The sequence below is a fragment of the Heptranchias perlo genome, chromosome 25 (assembly GCF_035084215.1).
Source record: "Heptranchias perlo isolate sHepPer1 chromosome 25, sHepPer1.hap1, whole genome shotgun sequence".
Classification (NCBI taxonomy): Eukaryota; Metazoa; Chordata; class Chondrichthyes; order Hexanchiformes; family Hexanchidae; genus Heptranchias; species Heptranchias perlo.
This window is the reverse complement of record NC_090349.1, coordinates 2,943,183-2,970,476: the sequence shown is the minus strand read 5'-3', so window position 1 is coordinate 2,970,476 and position 27,294 is coordinate 2,943,183. Positions and strand designations below refer to the sequence as shown.

Sequence of the window (27,294 nt, the reverse complement as noted above, 5' to 3'; positions counted from 1 at the left end):
TAGTGGTACACAGAGCACAGTGGGACAGACAATGGTACACAGAACACAGAGGGACAGACAATGGTACACAGAGGGACAGACAGCAGTACACAGAACATAGAGGGACAAACAATGGTACACAGAACACAGTGGGACAGGCAACGGTACATAGATCAAAGAGAAACAGACAACAGTACACATAACACAGAGGGACAGACTGATTAACAGAGCACAGTGGGACAGACAATGGTACACAGAACACAGAGACACAGATAACAGTTCACAGAACAAAGAGGAACAGACAACAGAACACAGAGGGGCAGACAGTGATACACAGAGCACAGTGGGACAGACAATGGTACACAGAACAAAGAGGGACAGACAGCAGTATACAGAACACATAGGGACAAACAATGGTACACAGAACACAGTGGGACAGGCAACAGTACACAGATCAAAGAGAAACAGACAACAGTACACAGAGGGACAGACAGTGATACACAGAGCACTGTGGGACAAACAATGGTACACAGAACACAGTGGGACAGGCAACAGTACACAGATCAAAGAGAAACAGACAACAGTACACAGAACACAGAGGGACAGACAGTGATACACAGAGCACTGTGGGACAGACAGTGATACACTGAACACAGAGGGACAGACAACAGTACACAGAACAAAGAGGAACAGACAGTGATACACAGAGCACAGTGGGACAGACAATGGTACATAGAACAACGAGGAACAGACAACAGTACACAGAACACAGAGGGGCAGACAGTGATACAAAGAGTACAGTGGCACAATGGTACACAGAACATAGTAGGACAGACAATGGTACACAGAGGGACAGACAGCGGTACACAGAACACAGAGGGACAGACAGTGGTACACAGAGCACAGTGGGACAGACAGCGGGACAAATACACAGTGGGACAGACAATGGTACACAGAACACAGTGGGATAGACAATGGTATACAAAGGACAGACAGCGGTATAGTGACCCACTGGAACGGACCACGATCCTCCGTTCTTCCCTCGTTGTGGGTTCTGCTCTGTCCCACTGTGCTCTGTGTACCGCTGTCTGTCCCACTGTGTTCTGTGTACCGCTGTCTGTCCCTCTGTGTTCTGTGTACCATTGTCTGTCCCACTGTGCTCTGTGTACCACTATCTGTCCCTCTGTGTTCTGTGTACTGTTGTCTGTCCTACTGTGTTCTGTGTACCGCTGTTTTTGCAGTTTCGTTCACCCCTCCTCCCCTGAAGACGTTGGCTCTGACTGAAGTTGGATCCCAGAGGCTCCTGCGACTATCGGAACCTTGTCCAAGTGGTCATGTCATGCTCATGAACGTGGACAGTGAGACAGAGGAATTTGGTGTTCTTTCAGTTCCTTATCCCTTCACTTTACACAACACTTTAGGTGCTGCTAGAGCCGGAAACCCTGGGGCCTGAATGATAGGGGGTAATATTCTGGCATGCGTGGAGGATGGGTTATCTAACGGGAAGCAGAGAGTTGGGATAAATGGTACATTCTCAGACTGGCAACCAGTAGCCAGTGGTGTTCCGCAGGGGTCGGTGCTGGGTCCCCAACTCTTTACAATCTATATTAACGATTTGGAGGAGGGGACCGAGGGTAACATATCAAAGTTTGCAGATGATACAAAGATGGGAGGGAAAGTAGAGAGTGAGGAGGACATAAAAAACCTACAAGGGGATATAGACAGGCTGGGTGAGTGGGCGGAGATTTGGCAGATGCAATACAATATTGGAAAATGTGAGGTTATGCACTTTGGCAGGAAAAATCAGAGAGCAAGTTATTATCTTAATGGCGAGAAACTGGAAAGTACTGCAGTACAAAGGGATCTGGGGGTCCTAGTGCAAGAAAATCAAAAAGTTAGTATGCAGGTGCAGCAGGTGATCAAGAAGGCCAACGGAATGTTGGCTTTTATTGCTAGGGGGATAGAATATAAAAACAGGGAGGTATTGCTGCAGTTATATAAGGTATTGGTGAGACCGCACCTGGAATACTGCATACAGTTTTGGTGTCCATACTTAAGAAAAGACATACTTGCTCTCGAGGCAGTACAAAGAAGGTTCACTCGGTTAATCCCGGGGATGAGGGGGCGGACATATGAGGAGAGGTTGAGTAGATTGGGACTCTACTCATTGGAGTTCAGAAGAATGAGAGGCGATCTTATTGAAACATATAAGATTGTGAAGGGGCTTGATCGGGTGGATGCGGTAAGGATGTTCCCAAGGATGGGTGAAACTAGAACTAGGGGGCATAATCTTAGAATAAGGGGCTGCTCTTTCAAAACTGAGATGAGGAGAAACTTCTTCACTCAGAGGGTAGTAGGTCTGTGGAATTTGCTGCCCCAGGAAGCTGTGGAAGCTACATCATTAAATAAATTTAAAACAGAAGTAGACAGTTTCCTAGAAGTAAAGGGAATTAGGGGTTACGGGGAGCGGGCAGGAAATTGGACATGAATTTAGATTTGAGGTTAGGATCAGATCAGCCATGATCTTATTGAATGGCGGAGCAGGCTCGAGGGGCCGATTGGCCTACTCCTGCTCCTATTTCTTATGTTCTTATGTTGTTTTTTTTGATTGCTGAGCTGATTTCATCAGAGTCTAAAATTTCTGGAGATATTTGTCTGTGGAACTAATTGGTGCGTTGAAAACTTGTGCAGTATAAGCCAAGAGACTGACTGGAGAGCAATTAGCGATGGACAGGAGCTACACCGTTCCCACGCCAGTTCAGAAAATGCTCCTTTGCAATCCTGAGGCATTCAACAAATTGATTCTAATAAGTAGCAAATTCACAAATGTTATCAATCCAAGTTAGAGGAACCGTACCATGCTTTGCGGGGAGGTATCACCAGGGTGTGAATTTTCACATGGCCAATTTGTGAGCACAGTCATCAAGTTCCTCCCAAAACATTAATTACAATGATCAGTTTTAAATACTGAGAACATGTAACTGCCATTATTGGATAGTCTGACCTGGCTTATAAACTCCTGTGTTCATATATTAACCTTAAATACACTGGGAATAATGATAGCTGAAGTAAGTTTCAGCCTGTAATCTAAACAAAGACTTGCAATTATATAGTGCCTTTCACAACCGCAAGACATCCCAAAGTGGTTCATAGCAAATGAAGTACTTTTTTTCAAGTGTAATGTAGTAAACGCATCAGCCAATTTGCACACAGCAAGATCCCACAAACAGCAATGTGATGATGACCAGATAACCTGTTTTTTAGTGATGTTGGTTGATGGATAAATATTGGCCAGGACACCAGGGAGACTTCCCTTGCTCTTCTTTGAACAGTTCCATAGGATCCTTCACGTCCATTTGAGAGGGCAGACGGTGCCTCAGTTTAACATCTCATCCAAAAAACAACACCTCCGAGAGTGCAGCACTCCCTCAGTACTGCACTGGAGTATCAGCCTGGATTATATGCTTAAGTCAGTGGAATGGGACCTGAACCTATGACCTGCTGCCTCAGAGGCAAGAGTACTACCCACTGAGCCACAGCTGAAACTGAGATAATGTCAGAAAACCTCACAAATTGCAAAGCAAAGAGTGTTTGTTCCAACTGATCACCTGAGCCCTGAGATTGGATCATTGCATTATAGCTGCTGGCACTGTTTTTCTCCCCCCAACTCCCCCCCCACTGAAGCCGCTGTCTAATGCGTGGGTGCAGTTGTCAGAAACCCTCTGGGACCTTACCCAAATGGTACTTCTTCAAGGGGAATGTTTGAAGTGGGGCTTTGATTTTTTTTCCTCACAAACAGCCTTTCTGTTCGAATAAAAACCATTCAAAGTAAACTTTACCTGAATAAAGTTTGTTTTTAAAATTTGTCCTTTAGCTTTTGTTCAGATAATTTTGAAAAATGGCCAAACTCTTAAGAGTCTGAGAGAAACATTTTCCTACTCAGTCTGGCAAAATGTAACTGATGAATTCTGGAAAACTGCAAATGCTTAAACTGTAGGTTCTGCCTTTGGCTGACCAACACAGCTCTGAGCAAAAATATCAAGTCCCAGTCCAAACTTCTGAGAGAGGCTGAGACTTTCAAGTCAAAACACCAATAAAGGCACTCTAGTTATGTTTACTTGTGTATTGTGAATATGTATTTTTTTATGTCTTATGTTATTTTGGACATTAGAAATTTCAGTTACTGATAGAAAAATAGCAGATGAAAATTTTGCAAGAAGTATTTGAGTGATTCAATTGGTTGACCTTCTTCCTTTTATTGGTAGATGGTTCTACCTGGTAATTTAGGATTGGTTGTTTTCATAAGTCCTTTGTAGTTTTTCATTGGCAATTTTCTAATTGGCTTCCCTTGCTTCTGAATTGTATGCCCCTACCCCTTCAGTTCTGAATTGTATGCCCCCTACCCCTTCAGTTCTGAATTGTATGCCCCCTACCCCTTCAGTTCTGAATTGTATGCCCCCTACCCCTTCAGTTCTGAATTGTATGCCCCCTACCCCTTCAGTTCTGAATTGTATGCCCCCTACCCCTTCAGTTCTGAATTGTATGCCCCTACCTCTTCAGTTCTGAATTGTATGCCCCCTACCTCTTCAGTTCTGAATTGTATGCCCCCTACCTCTTCAGTTCTGAATTGTATGCCCCCTACCCCTTCAGTTCTGAATTGTATGCCCCCTACCTCTTCAGTTCTGAATTGTATGCCCCCTACCCCTTCAGTTCTGAATTGTATGCCCCCTACCTCTTCAGTTCTGAATTGTATGCCCCCTACCCCTTCAGTTCTGAATTGTATGCCCCCTACCCCTTCAGTTCTGAATTGTATGCCCCCTACCTCTTCAGTTCTGAATTGTATGCCCCCTACCCCTTCAGTTCTGAATTGTATGCCCCTACCCCTTCAGTTCTGAATTGTATGCCCCTACCCCTTCAGTTCTGAATTGTATGCCCCCTACCTCTTCAGTTCTGAATTGTATGCCCCCTACCTCTTCAGTTCTGAATTGTATGCCCCTACCCCTTCAGTTCTGAATTGTATGCCCCCTACCTCTTCAGTTCTGAATTGTATGCCCCCTACCCCTTCAGTTCTGAATTGTATGCCCCCTACCTCTTCAGTTCTGAATTGTATGCCCCCTACCCCTTCAGTTCTGAATTGTATGCCCCCTACCTCTTCAGTTCTGAATTGTATGCCCCCTACCTCTTCAGTTCTGAATTGTATGCCCCCTACCTCTTCAGTTCTGAATTGTATGCCCCCTACCCCTTCAGTTCTGAATTGTATGCCCCTACCTCTTCAGTTCTGAATTGTATGCCCCTACCCCTTCAGTTCTGAATTGTATGCCCCCTACCCCTTCAGTTCTGAATTGTATGCCCCCTACCTCTTCAGTTCTGAATTGTATGCCCCCTACCTCTTCAGTTCTGAATTGTATGCCCCCTACCTCTTCAGTTCTGAATTGTATGCCCCCTACCCCTTCAGTTCTGAATTGTATGCCCCTACCTCTTCAGTTCTGAATTGTATGCCCCTACCCCTTCAGTTCTGAATTGTATGCCCCTACCTCTTCAGTTCTGATTTGCAGCTGTTTTACTTTGAACCAATCAACACTGTGACAGGAAGAGTGTGATGGGAAAATCATTAGCAAGGAAAGTGTGATAGCACTTCCTATGTGCAGGATTTTAATATATCAATGGTATGTAATAATAGTTTCTCTTACATTCAATAGCTCAGACCAGTTGCATTATAACCAGCATAATGATAGGAGCTGAAGTAGTGAAATGGGACAGTAATTTGCTTTTGTTTATAGAATCATAGAATCTTACAGCACAGAAGGAGGCCATTTGGCCCATTGTACCTGTGCTGGCTCTTTTAAAGCGCAATCCAAGAAGTCCACTCCCCTGCTCTTTCCCCTGAAAATTTTTCCTTTTCAAGTATTTATCCAATTCCCTTTTGAAAGTTATTATTGAATCTGCTTCCGCCGCCCTTTCAGGCAGTTCATTCCAGATCAGAACAACTCGCTGCGTCAAGAGAATTCTCCTCATCTCCCCTCTGGTTCTTTTGCCAATTATCTTAAATCTGTGTCCGCTGGTTAGCGACCCTCCTGCCACTGGAAACAGTTCCTTCCAATCTACTCTATCAAATATGTATATCTGCTTTAATTGGTGGTGGTCTAGTTTTCTAATTTGCAGGGAAGGTTACTCTCTAAGCAGTCTGAGGCTGATTTGAAATGAAGCTGCGCAGAGCAGCTGCCATCGCCCGTCTGGCTGGTGCACATTTCCCTCATACTTGCCCTGGCATTACAGTTGCTGTTGCCAGCTTCCTGCCGCATTCCATGCTGGGTTTAGTAACACAGTCTGGTGGCTTGGAGCCAAGCTGGGATCAACTAAGCATGTGGTTTCAGTGGGTATGCTTGAGTGTTTCAGGCAGGGCCTACATTCACCGGCTGCTTCTGACTGATCTGCAAGAGGTTTGTGCCAACAGGAACATGCTGGTCTGCTGACAATTCCAGCACTAAAATCGTGCCACTGCCTTACCAGAATTCACATTGGTGCCACAGACTCTCATCAGATTAGCACACAACAGGTGAGGACAATGCGTGATGTCCTCACCATCAACACAATAAGAAAGGTGGCAAGACAAATTTCAATTTCCATGTGAGTCTGCATGGACTTGTAAACTATTTGCAAAGAGGCAAGATGTTAACCGATAGAACAGCCCATATTTGCAAGTCTGGCACTATCTGGTTAGAAAGTCTTTTCAGTCAATAATGCAGTGGGCACAAAGAAAGAACTTGCAACCGATCGGCTACCTAACAATTGTCTAAAACAAACAACACACGCACAGACTATGATCAAATTCAACTCTCTTCGAAACGAGCAACTTACTGGTTGTGTTCTTGTCAAATGTTTCAGCTGGAATATACAAAGTTCCCCTTATTCACAGCCACACCGAATTACAGATCTATGGGCAGTCTATTGATTGTGGTGGAATTTATAACCGTGTGCAGGTGAACAACCAAACTGTGAAATGTTTATTCGTGCACACTACAGTAGTGCAGCAAACTATTCTTGTATAGTCCTGACTTGCACTGAAGTTGTAGTAATTTGTCTCTTCTCCTTGTGGTCAGGCCATTTGCCCCAAGTTTCAAGAGACCCAACTGTAACTCCACCCCTGCAGCCTCCTCAATATTGCATAGTATTTACAACACATAAACAGGCCATTTGGCCCAACAGGTCTATGCCAGTGTTTATGCTCCACACGAGCCTCCTCCCACTTCTTAAAAAAAACTTTATTCCCTGCTATCTTCAACCAGGGACCTGATCTACCTGTAGCCACCAACTCTTATATTCCTTTCTAAACCAGTTCCATCAATACATTAGTTAATCCCATCACTGGGCAAGGTTCACCCTTGTTCTGCACTTTTCCTCTGGTCGGTATTTCTGTAAAATCACAAACACTTTCAAGAGCAACTCTCTGCCCCATACATGCAGGAATGATGAAGCTCTTATCATTCATGTCTTGACAAACTAACGAAATGTTGTTGCCCCAAAGTTGCTCGGGATTAGGCCTGGCAGTGCTCTCCGACTCTGACCCTGACAGAGTTTGTCGGGTCCGTGGGAAGGTGCCGTATTTACATGGGTCAGGTGAGTGCAACCACCATTTCTGTGCAACTCCGGTGCCCACCTGCCCATGCCCACCCATGGGGGAGAGGAGGAAGTCATAGAATCAGACAGCACAGAAAGAGGCTATTCGGCCCATTGTGCTCATGCTGGCTCTTTTAAAGAGCTATCCAATTAGCCCCACTCCCCTACTCTTTCCCCATAGCCCTGCAAATTTTTCCTTTTCAAGTATATATACAATTCTTGTTTGAATCTGCTTCCACCACCCTTTCAGGCAGCACATTCCAAATCATCATAACTCGCTGCTTAAAAAAATTTCTCCTCATCTTACCTCGGGTTCTTTCGCCAATTAGCTTAAATCTGTGTCTTGTGGTAACCGACCCTCCTGCCAGTGGAAACAGTTTCTCCCTATCTATTCTATCAAAATCACTCATAATTTTGAACACCTCTATTAAATCTCCCCTTAACTTTCTCTGCTCTAAGGAGCTTCTCTAGTCTTTCCACATAACTGAAGTCCCTCATCCTCATCCTGGGAAGGGGTGCCCAGCTACACTCTGACTCTGGCTATGGTTCCATCAGCCTCCTGAGCAAGGTGTCCAACATACGCCCTCTGGAGGCTGGCACACCTCCACTCACTCAGTTTACCAGTCTGCAGTGAGGTGCCAGGTCCCCTTCCAGGGCTTGAACGGGAACTCCTGGAGGCTATTTTAGATCTAGTATTGTGTAACGAGTCAGGGTTAATTAGTAATTTTACAGTTAAGGATCCTCTGGGGGTGAGTGATCATAATATGATAAAATTTCATATTGAGTTTGAGAGTGATGTAGTTCAGTCCGAAAGTAGTGTCTTAAATTTAAACAAAGCCAATTATGTAGGTATGAGGGGTGAGTTGACTAAGGTAGATTGGGAAATTAGATTAAAAGATATGACGGTAGATAAGCAATGGCGAACATATAAAGAAATAAGTCATAATTCTCAACGAATATACATTCCCTTGTGGAATAAAAACTCCACGGGAAAAATGATCCAACTGTGGCTAACTAGAGAATTTAAGGATAGTATGAGATTAAAAGAGGCTTATAATGTTGCCAAAAAGAGTACTAAGCCTGAGGATTGGGAGGGTTTTAGAAATGAGCAAAGGATGACCAAAAAATTGATAACGAGGGAGAAAATAGAATATGAGAGTAAACTAGCAAGAAATACAAAAACAGATTGTAAGAGTTTCTACAAATATGTAAAAAGGAAGAGATTAGCAAAAGTAAACGTTGGTCCTTAGAGGCAGAGACAGGAGAAATTATAATGGGGAATAAGGAAATGGCAGACATGTTAAACAAATATTTTGTATCTGTCTTCACAGAAGAAGACAAAAAACATACCAGAAATAGTGGGGAACCAAGTGTCTAATGAGAGTGAGGAACTTAAAGTAATTAAGATCAGTAAAGAAAAAGTACTGGAGAAATTGATGGGATTAAAATCCGACAAATCCCCTGTTGGCCCATATCTGAGGATTCTAAAAGAGGCGGCTGCAGAGATAGTGGATGCATTGGTTTTGATCTTCCAGAATTCCCTAAATTCTAGAACGGTCCCCATGGATTGGAAGGTATTAAATGTAACCCCGCTATTCAAGAAAGGAGGAAGAGAGAAAACAGGGAACTACAGGCCAGTTAGCCTGACATCAGTAGCAGAGAAAATGCTGGAATCCATTATTAAGGACGTAGCAACAGGGCACTTAGAAAATCATAATATGATTAGGCAGAGTCAACATGGTTTTATGAAAGGGAAATCACGTTTGACAAATCGATTAGTTTTTTGAGGGTGTAACTAGCAGGGGGAACCAGTAGATGTCGTATATTTGGATTTTCAAAAGGCATTCGATAAGGTGCCACACAATAGGTTGTTACACAAGATCAGGGCTCATGGGATTGGGGGTAATATATTAGCATGGATAGAGGATTGGTTAATGGACAGAAAACAGAGAGTAGGAATAAACGGGTCATTTTCGGGTTGGCAGGTTGTAACTAATGGGGTTCCGCAAGGATCAGTGATTGGGCCTCAGCTATTTACAATCTATATTAATGACTTAAATGAAAGGACCGAGTGTAATGTATCCAAGTTGGCTGACAATTCAAAGCCAGGTGGGAAAGTAAGCTGTGAGGAGGATGCTAAGATTCCGCAAAGGGATATAGACAGGTTACATGAGTGGGCGAGAATGTGGCAGATGTAGTATAATGTGTGGAAATGTGAGGTTATTCACTTTGGTAGGAAGAATAGACAGGCAGAATATTTTTTAAAAGGTGAGACTAAGAAATGTTTGTAGTCAGAGGGATTTGGGTGTCCTTGTACATGAATCACAGAAAGTTAACATGTAGGTACAGCAAGCAATTAGGAAGGCAAATGGTATGTTAGCCTTTATTGCGAGGGAGTTGGAGTATAAGAGTAAGGAGGTCTTGCTGCAATTATACAGGGCTCTGGTGAGATCACACCTGGAGTACTGTGTACAGTTTTGGTCTCCTTACCTAGGGAAGGATATACTTGCCATAGAGGGGGTGCAACGAAGGTTCACTAGATTGATTCCTGGGATGCGAGGATTATCCTATGAGGAGAGATTGAGTAGAATGGGGCATTACTCTCTGGAGTTTAGAAGAATGAGAGGTGATCTCATTGAAATGTATAAAATTCTTAGAGAGCTTGACAGGGTAGATGCTGAGAGGTTGTTCCCCTGGCTGGAGAGTCTAGAACTAGAGGACATAGTCTCAAGATAAGGGTCGGCCATTTAGGACTGAGATGAGGAAAAATTTCTTCGCTGAGAGGTTTGTGAATCTTTGGAATTCTCTACCCCAGAGGGCTGTGAATGTTCAGTCGTTGAGTATATTCAAGGTTGAGATCGATGCATATTTGGACACTAAGGGAATCAAGGGATATGGGGATAGGGTGGGAAAGTGGAGTTGGGGTAGAAGATCAGCCATGATCTTATTGAATGGTGGAGCAGGCTTGAGGGGCAGAATGGCCTACTCCTGCTCCTATTTCTTATGTTCTAACCTCTCTGGAATTGAGGACCCATTTTCTTCTTGCATCAGAGTTAATAAACTTTGTACAGTCTCTAGGCTCCTTGATGAAGCTCATTTATTTCAATGTATTTATTTGCTTGCTGTAATATACCCATAACCCACAGCTCCCATCTCTCCCAGCAACAAATAGCTGGGAGAGACCTGCTGATTTACATATTCAAGGTTTAAGTCACACCTTAACAAAAGCTTTCTTTCCCCCTCCAATTTCCTTCATAACTCTCTTGCAGGTACTGCCTTATGCTGAGATATATTCCCAGGATGTGAAACAGATGGAGAGGGTATGGAGTCAGAAAATCAGCTTGGGGTCAAATGGGACCCCGAGTTTGTGAACGGTTTCATTCAGTCTGATACAGTGTCTAGTAAAGGGGATGGAGTTGGTAGCAAGGGTACAGAGTTTGTGCAGGGAACTGAAGACAATGGCTCTGATCTTGCTAATGTTTTGGTGGAGAAAGTTGCAGCTCATCTAGGATTGGATGTTGGACAAACAGTCTAACAGCAAAGAGGCAGTGGAGGGGTTGAGAGAGGTGGTAGAGAGAAAGAGCTGGGTATCATCAGCATACATGTGGAAGCTGTCCCCTTGTCTGTGGATGATGTTACCAAAATAGATGAGGAAGAGGAGAGGCCAAAGATGGATCCTTGAGAGATTCCCAAGGTGATGGTGTGGAGATGGGAAGAGAAGCCTTCAGTAGAATTACATTACATAGAATTCCATTTCATAGAATGTACAGCGTAGAAACAGGCCATTCAGCCCAACCAATGTTTATGCATGGCTGCCAATGTTGGGATGAAGTAAGGGAAAACCACAAGAGGCCAAAGTCAGGGGAACGGAGAGTTTGGGGGTGGGGATTGTAGGGTTGAAGGAGGTTACAAAGATAGGAATGGTCAAGGTCATGCAGTCATGTGTGGAGGGCATCACGGAGGCCACGGATAGGCCACACATTATGTTGGCTGGGATCAGCCAGCCCCTGCCATGCTATAACAGTGACTGTTCCTTATCCTTGTTTACCTTCTCTATCAATAGCAAGAATAACACAAAAGTACAACCTAAAGGCAACTTACCACAGCCTCTGAGACACCAAAAACTGCCCTTGCCCCCACTCACTGCTTCCTCTTCTGAACTTAACCTGCACTGCTGCAACATTCATCGTATCTCTTCAAATCTGGATTCTATCATCTCCAACTCCAGTCAGCCCACCCTCATCTACTTTTTCACGCTCAAACCCAAGTTTCACCTCTTTCTTATTCGTCTCTCTTGTAAATTCCCTCTTACACTTGAATTCCAACTTGTGATTGAAAGGTGCATGGACAAAAATTCCTTCTGATCTCCTATTCCTCAACTCCTTTGAATCACCTGTGCTCAATCTCCTATAGCTAAACGTCCCACTCAGTTACCTCACACTTCAACTCTTCAATCATCCAGCTCACTTCATTGATTGGCTGGGTAATTCAGCTAATGACCCAGATCCTTTCCACACCTCCAATCCAAAGTCTGACCCTGTATCTGTCCCCTCACCTCCAACCCTTACTCTGACCCTGTATTTGTCCCCTCACCTCCAACCCTACCTCTTACACTGTATCTGTCCCCTCACCTCTAACCCTTACTCTGACCCTGTATCTGTCCCCTCACCTCCAACCCTTACTCTGACCCTGTATTTGTCCCCTCACCTCCAACCCTTACTTTGACCCTGTATCTGTCCCCTCACCTCCAACCCTTACTCTGACCCTGTATTTGTCCCCTCACCTCCAACCCTACCTCTTACACTGTATCTGTCCCCTCACCTCTAACCCTTACTCTGACCCTGTATCTGTCCCCTCACCTCCAACCCTTACTCTGACCCTGTATTTGTCCCCTCACCTCCAACCCTTACTCTGACCCTGTATCTGTCCCCTCACCTCTAACCCTTACTCTGACCCTGTATTTGTCCCCTCACCTCCAACCCTTACTCTGACCCTGTATTTGTCCCCTCACCTCCAACCCTTACTCTGACCCTGTATTTGTCCCCTCACCTCCAACCCTTACTCTGACCCTGTATTTGTCCCCTCACCTCTAACCCTTACTCTGACCCTGTATTTGTCCCCTCACCTCCAACCCTTACTCTGACCCTGTATTTGTCCCCTCACCTCCAACCCTTACTCTGACCCTGTATCTGTCCCCTCACCTCCAACCCTTACTCTGACCCTGTATTTGTCCCCTCACCTCCAACCCTTACTCTGACCCTGTATTTGTCCCCTCACCTCCAACCCTTACTCTGACCCTGTATCTGTCCCCTCACCTCTAACCCTTCCTCTTACACTATATCTGTCCCCTCACCTCTAACCCTTCCTCTTACACTGTATTTGTCCCCTCACCTCTAACCCTTCCTCTGACCCTGTATCTGTCCCCTCACCTCTAACCCTTCCTCTTACACTGTATTTGTCCCCTCACCTCCATCCCTTCCTCTTACACTGTATTTGTCCCCTCACCTCTAACCCTTCCTCTTACACTGTATCTGTCCCCTCACCTCTAACCCTTCCTCTTACACTGTATTTGTCCCCTCACCTCTAACCCTTCCTCTTACACTGTATTTGTCCCCTCACCTCTAACCCTTCCTCTTACACTGTATCTGTCCCCTCACCTCTAACCCTTCCTCTTACACTGTATTTGTCCCCTCACCTCTAACCCTTCCTCTTACACTGTATCTGCCCCCTCACCTCTAACCCTTACTCTTACACTGTATTTGTCCCCTCACCTCTAACCCTTCCTCTTACACTGTATCTGTCCCCTCACCTCCATCCCTTCCTCTTACACTATATCTGTCCCCTCACCTCCAATCCTAACTGTTACCCTGTACCTGTCCCCTCACCTCCAACCCTTACTCTGACCCAGTATCGGCCTCCTCCCCTCCACTCCTTACTCTTATCCTGTATCTGTCTCCTCACCATTATCTCATAGGTAGCTCTTGCTGAATACCCTACAACACATTAAACAGTTCCGTCTCATTTGGTCCCATTGTGCTAATTTTGTGAGGCCGTCTGCTGCTCACTCTCTGACCCTTCGATCTGTACCAGTGTAGTAACTGACCTTATTCAAACTGCATGACAGCTTTCATACCTCACTCTTCCCTCTCTGCCAGACGTGGTAGTACAGCTTGGTTTAACAGTGCAATTGTTCTACTGTCTCTGTAGCACCTGGTGTTGTTATCAGTCTGAAGCTTCCTGAGATAACTTTTTCTCTGTTGTTAAGTTAACTTCTGTAAATCCACAATTGGAGCTGATAAGCTTCATTCGAAGAAAAAACAACTGCTGTTTTCTTACTCCTTCAGCACCCACTCCTTCAGGTTCTTGCTTAAGATACTCTCACAACTTTCACAAATCCTCCTTTGAAACCTCTGCCATCCTGATGATTCAGTTGCTCGCTCTGCTAAAGTGAAGGCTGATCTTTTTAGTGAACATTTCTCTCCCAGCTATAATCTCTGATCCTGGTGAAGAGTCAGCATGTAGAAAGTCCTACAAGAGAGGGGGCGGTACTGGACCTAATTCTAGGGAATGTGGCCGGCCAAGTGGAAGAAGTGCTAGTAGGTGAGCACTTTGGTGACAGTGACCATAATTCGGTGAGATTTAAGGTGGTCATGGAAAAGGACAGGGAGGGGCCGGAAATAAAGGTTCTAAATTGGGGGAAGGCCGATTTTAATAGGATAAGGCAGGATCTGGCCAAAATGGACTGGGATCAGCTGCTTGTAGGAAAATCCGCATCGGAGCAATGGGAGTCTTTCAAAAGGGAGATTGAGACCATACAATGGCAACATGTTCCCGTAAAGGTCAAGGGTGGTTCCAAGAACTCCAGGGAACCTTGGATGTCAGGGGATATACGAGAATGGATTAGGAAAAAAAGGAGGGCTTTTGGCAGATACAAAAGGCTAAAGACGGAGGAAACCCGAGAGGAGTACAAAAAGTGCAGGGGGATACTTAAAAAAGAAATTAGGAGATCAAGGAGGGGCCATGAAATAACACTGGCGAGCAAAATAAAGGAAAATCCTAAGATGTTTTATAAGTATATTAAGGGTAAGAGGATGACTAGGGAAAAAATAGGGCCCATTAGGGACAAAAATGGCAATCTGTGTGTGGAGCCGGCAGATGTAGGAGGGGTTCTAAATGAATTTTTTGCATCTGTTTTCACTATGGAGAAGGATGATGTCGACATAGAAATACTTGTAAACAATTTTACAACACCAAGTTATAGTCCAGCAATTTTATTTTAAATTCACAAGCTTTCGGAGGCTTCCTCCTTCGTCAGGTAAATGTTTGTAAACATTTACCTGACGAAGGAGGAAGCCTCCGAAAGCTTGTGAATTTAAAATAAAATTGCTGGACTATAACTTGGTGTTGTAAAATTGTTTACAATTGTCAACCCCAGTCCATCACCGGCATCTCCACATCATGACATAGAAATACGGCAGGGGGACTGTGATATACTCGAACATATTAACATCGAGTGGGAGGAGGTATTGGCGGTTTTAGCAGGCCTAAAAATGGATAAATCCCCAGGCCCGGACGAAATGTATCCCAGGCTACTGTGTGAGGCAAAGGAGGAGATTGCGGGGGCTCTGACACATATATTCAGAACCTCTCTGGCCACAGGGGATGTGCCAGAGAACTGGAGAACCGCTAATGTAATTCCATTATTCAAGAAGGGGAGTAGGGAAAAACCGGGGAACCACAGGCCAGTGAGCCTAACATCAGTGGTAGGAAAATTATTGGAAAAAATTCTGAAGGACAAAATTAGTCTCCACTTGGAGAAGCAAGGATTAATCAGGGATAGTCAACATGGCTTTGTCAAGGGAAGATCATGTCTGACTAATTTGATTGAATTTTTTGAGGGGGTGACTAGGCGTGTGGATGAGGGTAACGCAGTGGATGTGGTATACATGGATTTCAGTAAGGCCTTCGATAAAGTCCCCCACAGGAGACTGGTCAAGAAGGTACGAGCCCATGGAATCCAGGGTGCCTTGGCACTTTGGATACAAAACTGGCTTAGTGGCAGAAGGCAGAGGGTGATGGTCGAAGGTTGTTTTTGTGACTGGAAGCCTGTGGCCAGTGGGGTACCACAGGGATCGGTGCTGGGTCCCTTGCTGTTTGTGGTCTACATTAACGACTTGGATATGAATGTAAAAGGTATGATCAGTAAGTTCGCTGATGATACAAAGATTGGTAGGGTGGTAAATAGCGAGGAGGATAGCCTCAGTCTGCAGGACGATATAGATGGGTTGGTCAGATGGGCGGAACAATGGCAAATGGAATTTAACCCGGAAAAGTGCGAGGTGATGCACTTTGGAGGGACTAACAAGGCAAGGGAATACACAATGAATGGGAGGACCCTAGGCAAGACAGAGGGTCAGAGGGATCTTGGTGTGCAAGTTCACAGATCCCTGAAGGCGGCGGAACAGGTAGATAAGGTGGTAAAGAAGGCATATGGGATACTTGCCTTTATTAGCCGAGGCATAGAATATAAGAGCAAGGAGGTTATGATGGAGCTGTATAAAACACTGGTTAGGCCACAGCTGGAGTACTGTGTGCAGTTCTGGTCGCCACACTACAGGAAGGATGTGATCGCTTTGGAGAGGGTGCAGAGGAGATTCACCAGGATGTTACCAGGGCTGGAGCGCTTCAGCTATGAAGAGAGACTGGGAAGATTGGGTTTGTTTTCCTTGGAGCAGAGGAGGCTGAGGGGGGACGTGATTGAGGTGTACAAAATTATGAGGGGCACAGATAGGATGGATACTAAGGAGCTTTTTCCCTTCGTTGAGGGTTCTATAACAAGGGGACATAGATTCAAGGTAAAAGGCGGGAGGTTTAGAGGGGATTTGAGAAAGAACTTTTTCACCCAGAGGGTGGTTGGAGTCTGGAACTCACTGCCTGAAAGGGTTGTGGAGGCAGGAACCCTCACAACATTCAAGAAGCATTTGGATGAGCACTTGAAATGCCATAGCATACAAGACTACGGACCAAATGCTGGAATATGGGATTAGAGTAGACAGGGCTGATGGCCGGCGCGGACACGATGGGCCGAAGGGCCTCTATCCGTCCTGTATAACTCTATGACTCTATGAGTCTCCGCCCCATTGTCTTTGGCCATTATAACCAATATTAAGTCTTGTCCTCTGCTATCTGAACTCCAGTAAGACCTTGGTCCTAGTTGTATTCCTCCAGTTATACTCAAAATGTGTGCCTCTGAATTTATCCTTGTCTTACATAGTCTCTTCAACTGAAAAAGAGTGTCAGCCGTGGCTCAGTGGTAGGACTCGAGTCAGAAGGTTGTGAGTTCAAGTCCCATTCCAGAGACTTGAGCACATAATCCAGGCTGACACTCCAGTGCAGTACTGATGGAGTGCTGCACTATTGGACGTGCTGTCTTTTGGTTGAGACGTTAAACCAAGGCCCCACCTGCCCTCTCAGGTGGATGCAAAAAAAATCCTATGGCACTATTTCGAAGAAGAGCAGGGGAGTTCTTCCCGGTGCCCTGGGCAATATTTTATCCCTCACTAAAGCAGATTATCTGGTCATTATCACATTGCTGTTTGTGGGACCTTGCTGTGCGCAAATTGGCTGCCGCGTTTCCTACATTACAACAGTGACTACACTTCAAAAGTACTTCATTGGCTGGAAAGCACTTTGGGATGTCCTGAGGTTGAGAAAGGCGCTATATAAATGCAAGTTCTTCTCCTTTACTTCTATCTTCCTTCTCCTTGGAAATTTGCTCCTGTTCACCCTATCCCTACGACAGGTGATCCTCTTACCATTCCGCTGCTGTGGCCTTTACTCCTGTGTTCGCTATGGTTACAACGCTGAGGTTAACTCTTACTATGTATCCATCACTATGAAAGTTCAGGTATAGTCCAGGAGAAGCAATGTATTAATGAGGAGGACAGCCTTAGATCATTTACCCTCTCTCCAACCCAGAGTCGCTGAAGCTAATTCCAGCAGCACTATAGTTGTCTTAGCTGAAATTAGCACAGAGCAGGGATTGACATTTAAAGATCTGGCTGATTGGAGCTGGCTATAAGTCTAATTTAATCAAGGACTTTAAACATTGCCACAAATGTTTGAAAGCAAAGCTGGAGTGGTTTCCAAATGTCACGTGAAATTCAAAGTTCATTTTTTAAAAATTAATTCTTGAGATATGGGCGTTGACGGTAAGGCCGGCATTTACTGCCCATCCCCAATTGCCCCTCGAGAAGGTGGTGGTCGACCTTCTCCTTGTACCACTGCAGTCCGTGTGGTGGAGGTTCTCCCACAGTGTTGTTAGGTCGGGAGTTCCAGGATTTTCACCCAACGACGATGAAGGAACGGCCGGCCGATATATTTCCAAGTCGGGATGGTGTGTGACTTGGACAGGAACGTGCAGGTGGTGTTGTTCCCATGCACCCATTGCCCTTGTCCTTCTAGGTGGTGGAGGTCGCAGGTTTGGGAGGTGTTCTTTGTTCCTTTTTAAAACTATGAAGCCGAGGTTCATGGCACACACACAACCAAGTTTGAAAAGAATAGAAGGCAAGATAAGAAGTGATTAGGCGATGCCAAGCTTGGATTTTAAAAGCCTGAAGATTGTAGGAGGAAGAGAGAGGGAGGAGTCCCACAGCTTTGAGGACCTGGAAAAGAATATGTTGGAGTCGGAGGCAGAGTGCGATGAGTCTTGATTTCAACACCGTGAGAATGTGGAGAGGGGAGAGCAGGGAGGCCATCTCTTCATTGCTTCTCTATGATGTTGACCAAGTTGCAGTAAAATAAACAATTCAAGTGATAGAAGCAGTGAAGCTGAGACACATTGCTGCAGAATATGGCGCTATCTCAGGATTCACAGGAACATATAATTCTGAATCAAAATAAGAGTCAATTAAGTATCTGGTGTATATTACAACAGAGCCCATTGTATTATCTAAAAGACTTTACAGTGTTGAGAGAGGTTAGTTCCTTGTTAAATAAATGAGTTCAGTGCCTCCTTTAATGAGAATACCTGATGGTAACAATAAAAATTGAAAATGCAAAGTAATTTTCTCTTCCCACTTATCGTGACTCGTTTACTGGACCATTTTAAATCAAAACATATTAGAAATCAAGATTGAAAAGTGAATCATCTAGGAATTTTTTAAAAGTTGTGATGTTTGTTAGCAGGGAGATCTGGTGCTAGCCACATTCCCCTAATATTACATGTAGCAGTGTTCAGAAGCCAGTCAGCTTTGCTATCTCTGGGCAGAGAAAGTTGCGGAATTGACAGGATAACTCAAGGCTATCAGTTCTGACTCACTCTCCACAGGTACCAGTCTCAGACTAGTACTTCTGGTATTATTGGATTCTGATACCCTCAGGGCAAAATATCAGCCTTTGGATTATATGAGTATTGATCAAAATATACAATCAGAAATGGGTTATATTTCGGAAAGTATTAATTGCAACTAACAGTATATAAAATGCAAAAGGAATGTTTTACTGGTTCCTTCCTGTGAATTAGAAAGCATTATACATATAGTGAACCAGGTACAGTAGATGGGTTCATTGCGAAACAGCAAGCCGCTTGCGCTATACACTAAGATTCACAAACATTTTCATTCTTTATAACCATCTTATCTCTCGCTCTCTCTCCTCAACCCTCTCATCTCTTTATGTCTCACTCTAACCCTCCCAACTCTCCCTCTTTCTCTCTCTCCAAATCTCTCATCTCACCCCCTCCCCAACCCTTTCATTTCTCTCCCTCACTTTCCCCAACCCTCTCATCTCTCTCCCCCCCCCCCAACCCTCTCACCTTCCCTCTTGCTCTCCACTGACCTTCTCCACCTCTCTTCCTGGCCGTGCTGCTGTTCTCCCCTCTCTCTCCCATTGACCTTTAATCACTCCTCCCTCTCTCTTCCTCTAATCCTGTCATCACTCTCTCTTGTTTTCTCTCCTCTCCACCTCTCCCTTTTTTCCTGTTTGTCTTTCTCCCTTTTGTCATCCTCTCTCGCCCTGACACTCTTGCTCCCTGGCTCTCTCTCCATCTCTCCCTCCTCTGTCTCCTCCCTGTCCCTCTTATCACTCCCGCCCTCTCATATTGTGCCCGCCTCTGCCGTTTTTCTCCCCAGTATTATCTGAAAGAGCCTGTCACTGAGTGATAAACACTGGGTACTAGCCTCACAGGTTCAAAGCCCAGGAGTTCTGCCAGCGGAAGTGGGAGAACAGCTTGTCATATTGCACCTCAGTGACATTTTCAGTTCACATATATTTGCATCCTCTGAATGAGATTGACAGCTTAATTCCAATTTGCAGGCAGTCTGGGCTGTAGTCACTAGGAGCTGGGTTGAAACATGGCCAAACTTATTTCATAGGCAGCAAACACAGGAGACTTTTCATCCCATCAGTCTGGATTGCATTTGAACCTAGGTCCCTGACGATCTAGTCCACTAGACCCCCCAGGTTGCTATGATTTACCATCTCCAATAGGATATGGATGCTTTGTTTAAGCTAGATTTTGTTTTTTAGTAAAATAAAAACAGCAAATGCTAGAAATACTCAGCCGGTCAGGCAGCATCTGTGGAGAGAGGAACAGAGTTAATGTTTCAAGTCGATGACCTTTCATCAGAACTGCTTTTTATTTCAGATTTCCAGCATCCGCATTATTTTGCTTTTGTTTTATTATTTAGTCTTGGGAGTTAGTTATGTTTCCAGGGTACAGGGTATTGGTGCCCTACCATGGTGAGCCAATGTGCTTACTCATCATTTGCCCCAAAACCAAACTAATGTGTGCAATATGTGGAACAGCAGGGCCACTAACTGTGGGAGACAGGGAAAATTCAACCTCTGTCACCAGGATCTAGATAGTCCTCACACTTTTCAGATAACCTCTGACATTTCCCCACTTCATTTATGCAATTACATAACCTGAGCAGGGAGAGAGAGGAAAGCGTAACAGGAAGGGACAGAAGGTATGGAGTAATAGGTAAAGTGTTAAAAAAGGAAAAAGCAGGAACTAAGCGTCACAAAACAGATTTGAAAGTTCTTTATCTGAATGCACGTAGCATTCGTAATAAAATGGACGAGTTAACGGCACAAATAACTACGTATGGGTATGATCTTGTGGCCATTACAGAAACATGGCTGCAGGGTGACAACGACTGGGAATTAAATATGCCAGGGTATTTAACAATCAGGAAGGACAGGCAGGAAGGAAGGGGAGGTGGGGTGGCTATGTTAATAAAGGAAGGAATCACTGTAATACAGAGAAATGATATTGGGACAAAGCATCAAGATAATGAAACAGTTTGGGTGGAGATAAGGAATAATAAGGGAAAAAAAACATTAGTGGGCGTAGTATATAGGCCTCCTAATAGTTGCAACTCTGCTGGAAGAAGTATTAATCAGGAGATAGTCAGGGCATGTAATAAGGGAACAGCCATAATTATGGGGGATTTTAATTATCATATTAACTGGACAAATCAAATTGGGCAGAGCAGCCTTGAGGACGAGTTCATTGAGTGCATCAGGGATGGATTTCTTGAGCAGTATGTAACTGATCCTACAAGGGGGCAGGCAACCTTGGACCTGGTCCTGTGTAATGAGTCAGGATTAATTAATAATGTCCTAGTTAAGGATCCCCTTGGAACGAGCGACCACAACATGGTTGAATTCCATATCCAATTAGAGGGTGAGAAGGTTGATTCTCAAACAAGCGTACTGAGCTTGAATAAAGGAGACTATGATGGTATGAGAGCGGAATTGATTAAAGTGGACTGGGAAAATAGATTAAAGGGTAAGACGGTACATGAGCAGTGGTGTTCATTTAGGGAGTTATTTTACAACTTTCAAAATAAATATATTCCACTGAGGAAAAAAGGGTGTAAAAGAAATGACAGCCACCCGTGGCTAAGTAAAGAAATCAAGGATAGTATCCGACTAAAAACAAGGACATATAAGGTAGCCAAACTTAGTGGGAAGATAGAAGATTGGGAATTCTTCAAAAGACAGCAAAAAGTAACTAAAGGATTGATTAAGAAAGGGAAGTTAGATTATGAAAAGAAATTAGCAAAAAATATAAAAACAGATAGCAAGAGTTTCTATAGTTATATAAAAAGAAAAAGGGTGGCTAAGGCAAACATAGGTCCCTTAGAGGATGAGACTGGGAAATTAATGGTGGGAAACATGGAGATGGCAAAAATGCTGAACAAATATTTTGTTTCAGTCTTTACGGTAGAGGACACTAAGAATATCCCAACACTGGACAAACAGGGGACTCTCGGGGGGGAGGAGCTAAATACGATTAAAATCACTCAAGAGATGGTACTCAGTAAAATAATGGGACTCAAGGCGGATAAATCCCCTGGACCTGATGGCTTCCATCCTAGGGTCTTGAGGGAAGTGGCAGTAGGGATTGTGGATGCTTTGGTGATAGTTTTCCAAAATTCCCTGGACTCAGGAGAGGTCCCGGCAGATTGGAAAACTGCTAATGTAACACCGTTATTTAAAAAGGGTAGTAGGCAGAAGGCTGGAAATTATAGGCCAGTTAGCTTAACATCTGTGGTGGGTAAAATTTTGGAGTCTATTATTAAGGAGACAGTAACGGAACATTTAGATAAGCATAATTTAATAGGACAAAGTCAGCATGGCTTTATGAAGGGGAAGTCATGTCTGACAAATTTGCTTGAGTTCTTCGAGGATATAACGTATAGGGTGGATAAAGGGGAACCAGTGGACGTAGTGTATTTAGACTTCCAGAAGGCATTCGACAAGGTGCCACATAAAAGATTATTACTTAAGATAAAAAATCACGGGATTGGGGGTAATATTCTGGCATGGGTGGAGGATTGGTTATCAAACAGGAAGCAGAGAGTTGGGATAAATGGTTCATTTTCGGACTGGCAACCAGTAACCAGTGGTGTTCCACAGGGGTCGGTGCTGGGTCCCCAACTCTTTACAATCTATATTAACGATTTGGAGGAGGGGACCGAGTGCAACATATCAAAATTTGCAGATGATACAAAGATGGGAGGGAAAGTAGAGAGTGAGGAGGACATAAAAAACCTGCAAGGGGATATAGACAGGCTGGGTGAGTGGGCGGAGATTTGGCAGATGCAATATAATATTGGAAAATGTGAGGTTATGCACTTTGGCAGGAAAAATCAGAGAGCAAGTTATTTTCTTAATGGCGAGAGACTGGAAAGTACTGCAGTACAAAGGGATCTGGGGGTCCGAGTGCAAGAAAATCAAAAAGTTGGTATGCAGGTGCAGCAGGTGATCAAGAAAGCCAACGGAATGTTGGCTTTTATTGCTAGGGGGATAGAATATAAAAACAAGGAGGTATTGCTGCAGTTATATAAGGTATTGGTGAGACCGCACCTGGAATACTGCATACAGTTTTGGTCTCCACACTTAAGAAAAGACATACTTGCTCTCGAGGCAGTACAAAGAAGGTTCACTCGGTTAATCCCGGGGATGAGGGGGCGGACATATGAGGAGAGGTTGAGTAGATTGGGACTCTACTCATTGGAGTTCAGAAGAATGAGAGGCGATCTTATTGAAACATATAAGATTGTGAAGGGTCTTGATCGGGTGGATGCAGTAAGGATGTTCCCAAAGATGGGTGAAACTAGAACTAGGGGGCATAATCTTAGAATAAGGGGCTGCTCTTTCAAAACTGAGATGAGGAGAAACTTCTTCACTCAGAGGGTGGTAGGTCTGTGGAATTTGCTGCCCCAGGAAGCTGTGGAAGCTACATCATTAGATAAATTTAAAACAGAAATAGACAGTTTCCTAGAAGTAAAGGGAATTAGGGGTTATGGGGAGCGGGCAGGAAATTGGACATGAAGCTGAGTTCGGATCGGTCAATGCCCTGTGGGTGGCGGAGAGGGCCCAGGGGCTATGTGGCCGGGTCCTGCTCCGACTTCTTGTGTTCTTTAGATTTGTGGTTGGGATCAGATCAGCCATGATCTTATTGAATGGCGGAGCAGGCTCGAGGGGCCGATTGGCCTACTCCTGCTCCAATTTCTTATGTTCTTATGTTCTTATGTTCAATCAATATCCAGTGCATTGGTTGTGCTTCACTGTATTGTATTTAAGCATAATTTCTAATTGTTTTTCCAAGATTTTCTATACTTGACCTTCTTTCTCTTCATTTACCCACTTTGTGTCAGGAGATTGTAACCCTGAGATCACTCTGTGTGTACATTACAGATACCGCCTTGTCTTGATTGATCAACAACAGCAACTTGCATTTATACAGAGTCTTTAAGGTAGTAAAACGTCCCAAGGCGCTTCACAGGACCGATTATCAGACAAAAATGGATACCGAGCCACAAAAGGAGATGTTAGGATAGGTGACCAAAAGCGATGGGGAGTGACTTAAAGGAGGGGAGAGAGGTGGAGAGGTGGAGGGGTTTAGGGAGGGAATTCCAGACCTCAGGGCCTAGGCAGCTGAAGGCACAGCCGCCAATGGTGGAGCGATGAAACTCGGGGATGCACAAGAGACCAGAATTGGAGGAGCGCAGAGACTTTGGAGGGCAGTGGTCAGCAGTGATTGTGTGACTGGATTGGCAGTCTTCCAAGTTGCTAATTGGCTGCCTTCTCTCTCCTGTAGGACCTGGGCTTGGAAGGCACATCTTTAAATGACGTTCTCTATAAACATACGCCCTTCCTGAACTTGGTGGACCCCATTTCTCATGACTTGCTAATGAGCCTGGCCCGAGACATCCAGTGCCCCAAGAAGGTGAGTCACAGTATCATAGTATCAGAGTATCTCAGTGTCATAGTATCACAGTATCATAGTATCACAGTATCACAATATCATAGCATCAGAGTATCACAATATCACAGTATCAGAGTATCATAGTATCACAGTATCATGATATCACAGTATCAAAGTAACATAGTATCATAGTATCATAGTATCAGAGTATCATAATATCATAGTATTGCAGTAACATAGTATTACAGTAACACAATATCATAGTAACATAATGTCATAGTATCACAGTATCACAGTATCATAGTATCACAGAATAACAGTATCATAGTATCAGAGTATCATAATATCATAGTATCGCAGTAGTATAGTATCATAGTAACACAATATCATAGCAACATAGTATCATAGCATCATAGTATCAAAGTATAATAGTAGCACAGTATCACAGTATCATAACATCATAGTATCAAAGTATAATAGTATCATAGTATCACAGTATCATAGCATCATAGTACCATAATATCAGAGTATCATAATATCATAGTATAAAAGTATCACAGTATCAAAGTATCACAGTATCACAATATCATGGTATCATAGTATCACAGTATCGTGGTATCATAGTATCATAGTATCACAGTATCATAGTATCACAGTATCATAGTATCACAGTATCATAGTATCACAGTATCGTGGTATCACAGTATCGTAGTATCACAGTATCGTAGTATCGTAGTATCACAGTATCGTAGTATCATAGTATCACAGTATCATAGTATCATAATGCCATAGTAGGTACAGCACAGGAGGAGGCCATTCAGAGGAGTCATGTGATGAAATCCCTAAGCATGCTGGAGTTCCCTGCAGCTTTTGTTTGAGGGGTGAGGGGAAAGTGTGTAAATTGTTACAGCCGAACAAAATAAACAACTCGGTGAATCTTAGCTACAGGTCCAAGTTAAGGCAAGAGTTGTCACACTGTCAAATGATATTGGCTGTGTGAATTCACTGCTGAAACCTCCGGTGTAAAAGACTTGCTTGTAGGACAGCAAACACCTTGATACTGAAGACACTGCTGTGAAACTGTGCAGTGGGCACTGATTTAAAGCAGTGTCCATTAGAGAAACCATGTGCTGAATCCATCCCAAAGGTCCTTTCTGTGGGGGCACATATCGAAATTTTAACAAACTGTCCTACATCCCAGAATGAATATATAGTAACATGCCTTTGACATGTCTCTCTAAGGGGAGAGGGGAGGGGGGGGAGAACAGGGAAAGTAAGTTAGAAAACTGGCCTACTGATCAGACTAAGAGAGAGTATAAAAAAGTCAAGGACTGGTTGACAGTGCATGTGTGTAAAGGCATGAAGCATGGTTAACAAGGTCGGTGGACTGCAGGCGCAAATAGCCACATGGGAATTCGATGTCGTGGTGATAACAGAGACCTGGATCAAAAAAGGGCAGGATTGGGCACTAAATATTCCTGGATACAAGGTGTTCAGGAAAGATAGGGAAGGAAAGAAAGAAGAGGGGGTGGCAGTATTGATTAAGAAGAATATTGTAGTACTGGAGAGAGAGGATGTCCTGGGGGGGTCAAGGACAGAATCTATTTGGTTAGAATTAAGAAACAATAGAGGTGCCATTACACTATTGGGTGTATTCAATAGCCCACCAACTAGTGGGAAGGATATAGAGGAGCAAATTTGCAGGGAAATTACAGAGAGGTGCAAAAGTCATAGAGTAGTGATAATGGGGGACTTCAACTATCCTAATATAGACCAGGATAGTAATAATATAAGGGACAAAGAGGGGGAGGAATTTTTCAAATGTGTTCAGGATAACTTTCTTAACCAGTACGTTTCCGGCCCATCGAGGTAGGAGGCATTGCTGGACTTGGTTCTAGGGAGTCAGTCTTCAGCCAATTCGATTCGCTCCACGTGATATCAAGAAACAGCTGAGTGCACTGGATACAGCAAAGGCTATGGGCCCCGACAACATCCCGGCTGTAGTGCTGAAGGCTTGTGCTCCAGAACGAGCCGCACCTCTAGTCAAACCGTTCCAGTACAGCTACAACACTGGCATCTACCCGACAATGTGGAAAATTGTCCAGGTATGTCCAGTCCACAAAAAGCAGGACAAATCCAATCCGGCCAATTACCGCCCCATTAGCCTACTCTCAATCATCAGCAAAGTGATGGAAGGTGTCGTCGACAGTGCTAACAAGCAGCACTTACTCACCAATAACCTGCTCACCGATGCTCAGTTTGTGTTATGCCTGGACCACTCAGCTCCAGACCTCATTAAAGCCTTGGTCCAAACATGGACAAAAGAGCTGAATTCCAGAGGTGAGGTGAGAGTGACTGCCCTTGACATCAAGGCAGCATTTGACCAAGTGTGGCACCAAGGAGCCCTAGTAAAATTGAAGTCAATAGGAATCAGGGGGAAAACTCTCCAGTGGCTGGAGTCATACCTAGCACAAAGGAAGATGATAGTGGTTGTTGGAGGCCAATCATCTCAGCCCTAGGACATTGCTGCAGGAGTTCCTCAGGGCAGTGTCCTCGGCCCAACCATCTTCAGCTGCTTCATCAATGACCTTCCCTCCATCATAAGGTCAGAAATGGGAATGTTTGCTGATGATTGCACAGTGTTCAGTTCCATTCGCAACCCCTTAGATAATGAAGCAATCCATGCCCGCATGCAGCAAGACCTGGACAATATCCAGGCTTGGGCTCATAAGTGGCAAGTAACATTCGCGCCAGACAAGTGCCAGGCAATGACCATCTCCAACAAGAGAGAGTCTAACCACCTCCCCATGACATTCAACGGCATTACCATCGCCAAATCCCCCACCATTAACATCCTGGGGGTCACCATTGACCAGAAACTTAACTGGACCAGCTACATAAATACTGTGGCTACAAGAGCAGGTCAGAGGCTGGGTATTCTGCGGCGAGTGACTCACCTCCTGGCTCCCCAAAGC

General features: G+C 44.3%; 2 protein-coding genes across 2 annotated transcripts in view; one reads left to right on the top strand and one right to left on the bottom strand.

Moving 5' to 3' along the window:
* LOC137341934 (glutathione hydrolase 1 proenzyme-like) overlaps positions 1 to 27,294 on the bottom strand; it is a 325,363-nt gene that overhangs the window by 223,510 nt on the left and 74,559 nt on the right. The window lies entirely within an intron of this gene.
* Positions 1 to 27,294, top strand: part of LOC137341935 (leucine-rich repeat-containing protein 75B-like) — a 126,640-nt gene that overhangs the window by 31,225 nt on the left and 68,121 nt on the right. Inside the window, exon 2 of the mRNA XM_068005453.1 lies at positions 24,212 to 24,340. Coding sequence (XP_067861554.1) covers positions 24,212 to 24,340 — 129 coding nt within the window. The remainder of the gene's footprint in view (positions 1 to 24,211; positions 24,341 to 27,294) is intronic.